We start from the raw sequence: 5,700 nt of genomic DNA, 5'->3' as shown, positions 1-5,700 counted from the left end.
TTTTGGGTAACGTTCTACAGTTCCTTGTTTCTTATCTGACCTTTGCTAAAAATCCTGTCTCTATCTAGTTCTGTTGATTTTAATCTTGTCTAGGTTAATCTCTGTTTCCATTACAAGGGCTATTCCAAGGTCACTGCTCTACTGATAGGCTACAAGGAAGTGACTGAAGGAGATTATCCTACCCAGTAAAGGTTATGTCCTCCCAGCCTCACTGCTTGCCTTCCCTGGGACTGCCCTGTGTCCGTGGGCCTCCAGGGGTATAGGCTTTGGTGCTTTCCCTGGTGGGCAGACCCCTGGGGATGTGGGCCCAACAAGTCCCAAATTTATTGCCAACAGTCTTAGTCCAAGTTCTTCATAAGTAGTACATGGTATTTCTGTAACACTAGGGGGATTTACTGATTTATTCTCTTCCTTAGTCCTGTTAATCCCTAACCTGGGGAAACAACCTTTCTTGGGGAGGTGGTCCTGTTTAAAACACATGGCGCTAAGAGGGGGAGCAAAACATATGCCATATACGCCAGGTCCCTTGAAACATAAGCTGTGCAGATATTTCTTCCCTGCAGCGACTGTGTCAAGCAGCAAGGGTGGACCGGCTTCCGGCAGTTGCACAGATCCCACCGCCCAGGACCAGCAAGCTAGGAGCCCACGAGTTTCAGTGCCCATTCGGACTTTCACAATCAGAGATGGCAGCAAAGGCGGCATCATCAGGAACTGCCACGCCTTGTTCTTGTCATCCAGTATACGCAAGATACTGGCAACATTATCATCAAGCAGTGGCTTGGATGCGAAGCCACCAGAATGCCTATCTGAAGGCCATAAAGTCTTATTTCAGTTCTCCGTGGTACTTCACTCCGGGAGATCTTCCCCAGAGCTCTTATGCTAAGAAGGGTGGATCTTCTCAGTCCTTCTGTGACCATCACTTGGCCTCCCAGGGCTCCCACTGTGGTTATTCACCTTCTCCAAGGTCTGGGCACCGTCCTCATGACAGCACAAGCGAAGACCAATCTTGGTCCACAGAGGAGGCGACGGAGACCGGCTCAGATGCTGGGGTGGAGTACGACCTGAGCAGCATGGAGATCACGGAGGAGCTCCGCCAGTACTTTGCGGAGACCGAGAGGCACAGGGACGAGCGGCGGCAGCAGCAGCTGGACGCGCAGCGCCTGGAGGACTATGTGAACGCCGACCACCACCTGTATTACAAGACACGCCGCTCCGTGGAGCCCCCCTCCGAGAGCCCCAGCGAGCGGCGCCGGGCCGACATGAAGCGCTTGTGCGGGGACAGCGCTGCCAAGATCCAGGCCATGGAGGCCGCCGTGCAGCTGAGCTTTAACAAGCACTTTGACCGAAAGCGGCCCAAGTACTGGCCGGTCATCCCGCTGAAGTTCTGAGCCCTGGGCCCCCAGCCATCCCCTTCCTCTGGGATTTGCTCCTTCATCTGCTTCTGTGCATTTGCTCAGGGAAAGGGGGCTTTGTCCTGAGAAATCAGCTTGTTCACCAAAGTGCCAGTGAGCCTGTCAAGGGATGGAGGTGGGCGTGCGGGTGGAGGGGGGGAGGGGGGGGATACGGAGAGGGGAGGGATAATGTAATATGTCAGCCTTTTTAAAGTAGCAGGGCGTGTACTGTTGTCTGCATGAGAGATTTTCCTTTGACATAAAATGATAATTTCATATGCAAAAAACACACACACAACAAAAAATAAAAAAAAATTGGGATTGCCGTGAAGGTGGGAAAAATAGAGGTCGGAGATGTGAGTAGGATAACAACAAGGCATATTTTTTATTTTGAACATCTGTAGCTCTTTCTGATGTGCAGAATTTTAAAAGATAGGAAATGTATTCCAGCTGATAAGAGTCATTCCCTGTGGCTAGAGGAGAGGAAAGGTGGAAAGAGAACAGCAGGGAGGTTAATGTAGACAGGCATCACCTCTAATACTGGTATTACTGTGCCCCAAATAGACAATAATCACGTATCGCATGGATAGAAGAGGTTACAATTAAGTTGTTGTCAAAGAACATTAAAGGGAGTAAATCAGGAACCTGAATAGAATGTATTGGTGTGCCACAATACGTCGGATGGCCTGGTTTCCCTTCGTCAAGGGATTTAAAATGCTACACGGGGCTTCTCTCTCGCTATGCTGGCGCTTTTCTATGCGAAGGGCAAGCCTGAACCTTCCAAACAGGTTGGAACCCGGGTTGTCGAAGGCATCAAAGATGTTATTTCTCAGGTACTCAAGTCACCTAAGACATTCGTACCGAAGCACTCCAAAATACTGTGCCTATGGGGACAGGAGAGGTTTCCAAGGATTAAGGAAAAGACAGACAAGAGAATAATAGCTGGGTCTCGGTGGGACGCTGCCTCCCTGATGAGGAGACAACGACAGCGCCCACAAGCCGTGTCTTTATTTTATAGCAGATGCCACGAGGCAAAGTAGGGGCGTGATCACGTTGTTTACAGCATTCTCCTGAGCTCCAACCTCACTCAACTATATGCACCCGAACTCTACCACAAGGCACGTGGGGCCACCTGTTTGGACCATAGGTTCAAGCTTACTACCACAGCCGTTGGCTATGATTGTGCTGGGTGGGCCCTGCCCTCCAGCTGGGACTTGCACGTGGCAATGAGAGGACCCTGTCCTTTCATTAGTCCGAGGCTTGGACCTGGCCAAAACACCGTAACAGGATTTTAAAAAGATTCCCAAGTGATTCTACTGTGCAGCCGAGGTTGAGAACCACTGCTCTAGGCTGACCTTCAAGGCACAGGTGGTGATGCTCCGGGAGAGCCCGGGAGAGCGGCCAGGTGGTGGCTCGCCACACCACCGAGTCATTAGACCTGAGACCGAGAGAAGTTAGCTTCCGCTGCCTCCCAGACGCCGGGAACGATTTGCCCGTAAAGCTATGGAATCGCCGGTACGTCATCAAACCCGACACCACAACAAACTACACCCCAGACCCAGATCACCGTCTAACTTCGCGATTGGCCCTTTTGGCCTCCACTCAGAGGCCGGTGACTCTCCTGGCGCATGCGCGTCACCTGCTTCCGGCCGGGTGCTCGGTGCGCAGGCCTTTCCGGCCCGGGTGCAATTCCTACCCCGCTTTCCTCGGCCAGGTTCCTCCGTGAGCCATGGCTCCCGACCCAGGCCCCCTGCCCGAAGGGCCTATCTTAGAGCTCCTACCCGTAGACACTCGGGACCGGGGTACCCAGCGTTGCCGCCTGGGCCCGGCAGCCTTCCGTGCCCTGGGCGCGCACTTGGGCTCGGCGGTGAAGATCTCGCTGCCGGACGGCGGCTCCTGCCTCTGCACCGCCTGGCCGCGGCGGGACGGAGCGGACGGGTTTGTGCAGCTGGATCCGCAGTGCGCGAGCCCGAGATCGGCGGCCGGGACGCCGGGGTCCCGGGGGAGCCTCAGCCTGAGCCACATCCGCCTGGTGCCCTGCCCGCCCCTCCGGCGCCTCACCGTGTGGCCGGAGTTGCGCGAGCGGGTGGGCGCGCCCTGGGTCCCGAATCCAGCCGCGGTGCTGGAGGCGGCGCACGAGCTGCTGAGGAACCGGCCGGTCTCCCGGGGCCACGTGGTGGCCGCTCCGCCCGGCATCCCGGGCCCGGTGGCCGCCCTTCACATCGTCAGCGGGTGCCCGCCCCGGACCCGGCCGGGTGGGTCACCCCTCACACCCTCATCAGTCTCAGCGGGGCGCCTCCGTCCCAAACGCACCGCAGCCCGAGGTGCCGCTGGGGGCCCTTTCGGAGGCGGCCGACTCGCTGCGGGAGCTCCTCCACCTGCCGCTCCGCTACCCCCGCACCTTGGCCGCGCTGGGACTGTCAGTGCCCCGCGGGGTGCTCCTGGCGGGGCCCCCGGGAGTGGGCAAGACCCAGCTCGTGCGGGCCGTGGCCCGGGAGACGGGCGCGGAGCTGCTGGCGGTGAGCGCCCCCGCGCTGCAGGGCGCCCGGCCCGGGGAGACGGAGGAGAACGTGCGGCGGGTGTTCCAGCGCGCGCAGGGGCTGGCCGCCCGCGGGCCCACCCTCCTCTTCCTGGACGAGGTGGACGCGCTGTGCCCCCGGCGGGGCGACGCGCACCAGGCCCCCGAAAGCCGCGTGGTGGCCCAGGTGTTGACGCTGCTAGACGGCTTCAGCGGGGACCGCGAGGTGGTGGTGGTGGGAGCCACCAACCGGCCAGACGCACTGGACCCAGCGCTGCGCAGACCTGGGAGATTTGACCGAGAGGTAAATAGGCGCGGCCAGTTACCCCCTTGCCCCTGGAACCCCGTCCTCTCCTGGCCCTGGTTGGCTTCCCCGAGGCCTTTGCCATTTAGGTTTGGAACTCGGTGAGGCTGGAGGGGGGCTCTTTGCCGTGCAAAGAACACCTCGGTTCTCTGTCCACATGTGATCTGCAAGCAGGACGTGTTTCTCCAGGGTCACATTGTTCTGAGAAGCAAGGTGCTCATTAGGGGACAGTTTTGTTGTGCAGAAGAATACTAATCCGGTAATGCTTTTTAGGGGAAGTAGGTTTGCTTACAGGCGCATTAAACTCTAATGAATTTAGAATGAGAATTTAAAGTAAAAGGATAGCCTCGAAATATAAATGTGATAAAATGAAAGGGTGAAGGCAGGGAATAACGAAATCGGAGCAGATATAAACTCATCTGGATTTATTCCTTGCTTGTGAGGATGCCAGCGTCCTATCCCGAGTTGCCAAGGAAGGTGGAGTATTCAAAGCTGACCTGTCTTATAGGCTTCAGTCTTAAATTGATTCTTGATTTCTATTCAATAGTTTGAATAGTGTTTAAGTGATGTTTGAACTTTGTGGTAGGATTCTAAAGAGACAGTTGATAATTGCATACTTTTACCTTAATTTGGTCTGAACTTGAGTGGATTTTGTCCTTTCACTAACTAATACCACTTTCCCAAATCAGCTCCATAAGGACTGGGCCCTAGACTATCTGGTTTATTGTTGTATCACTGACTCCTAGAATTTGGTGCGGTCTCAAAAATGACAAATAAAAATTTGTTAAATGACATATGTAATTTTCATTGTGCAACTTTTTAGCCAGGGTTACTCTTCTGGAAAATTAGGATTTTCATATGTTCAGAATCTGAGGTATGCTTAAGAGTACATAGTAATAATTCCTAATTTGCTCACTAAATTATTGTACATGTTTGTGAGGATATAAAGAAATATGTTAACCTGGCAGAGTGGCTCAGTTGGTTGAGCATCTTCCCAGACACCCACAACGTTGTGGGTTTGATCCCTGGGAAGGGTGACACTGGATGCAATCAGTCGATGTTTCTCTCACACATCTGTGTTTCTCACTCTCTCCCCCACTGCCTCTTTTCTTAAAATCAATAAAAATATCCTGGGTGAGTATTTAACAATAATAATAATATTTGAAACTACAAACATTATTTTTTGCTTTGCATGTAGGTTGTCATTGGGACTCCCACCTTTAAACAAAGAAAGGCAATTCTTCAGGTGATTACTTCTAAGATGCCCATCTCCAGTCAAGTCGATTTGAGCCTCCTTGCAGAAATGACAGTTGGCTATGTTGGCGCAGACCTGACCGCACTCTGTAGGGATGCTGCCCTACACGCTTTACATCACAGTGAGAAGGTAGATGCTCATGATATATAGTGATATTTTTCTCTATGCTGACTGATGTGATAGACACACAGTATATATAAATAGGGGTGGCTGTCCATATCTAAAAGAAAGT

At 53.6% G+C, this 5,700-nt stretch overlaps 2 protein-coding genes and 1 pseudogene across 2 annotated transcripts in view; 2 read left to right on the top strand and 1 right to left on the bottom strand.

The window, feature by feature from the left end:
- The first annotated feature begins 646 nt into the window (after positions 1–646).
- LOC102437670 lies at positions 647–1,506 on the top strand (annotated as a pseudogene).
- Positions 1,507–3,046: 1,540 nt separating this feature from the next.
- SPATA5L1 (spermatogenesis associated 5 like 1) overlaps positions 3,047–5,700 on the top strand; it is a 20,135-nt gene continuing 17,481 nt past the window's right edge. Inside the window, 4 exon segments of the mRNA XM_014453499.2 lie at positions 3,047–3,622; positions 3,625–3,699; positions 3,702–4,213; positions 5,412–5,597. Coding sequence (XP_014308985.1) covers positions 3,121–3,622; positions 3,625–3,699; positions 3,702–4,213; positions 5,412–5,597 — 1,275 coding nt within the window. The 5' untranslated portion in view covers positions 3,047–3,120.
- Positions 5,631–5,700, bottom strand: part of LOC102441079 (transcription initiation factor TFIID subunit 6-like) — a 5,787-nt gene continuing 5,717 nt past the window's right edge. Inside the window, 1 exon segment of the mRNA XM_014453505.1 lies at positions 5,631–5,639. Within this exon segment, the coding sequence (XP_014308991.1) occupies positions 5,631–5,639 (9 nt within the window).

The sequence above is a fragment of the Myotis lucifugus genome, unplaced genomic scaffold (assembly GCF_000147115.1).
Source record: "Myotis lucifugus unplaced genomic scaffold, Myoluc2.0 scaffold_23, whole genome shotgun sequence".
NCBI classification, from domain to species: domain Eukaryota; kingdom Metazoa; phylum Chordata; class Mammalia; order Chiroptera; family Vespertilionidae; genus Myotis; species Myotis lucifugus.
This window is presented reverse-complemented; position numbering and strand designations above follow the sequence as displayed.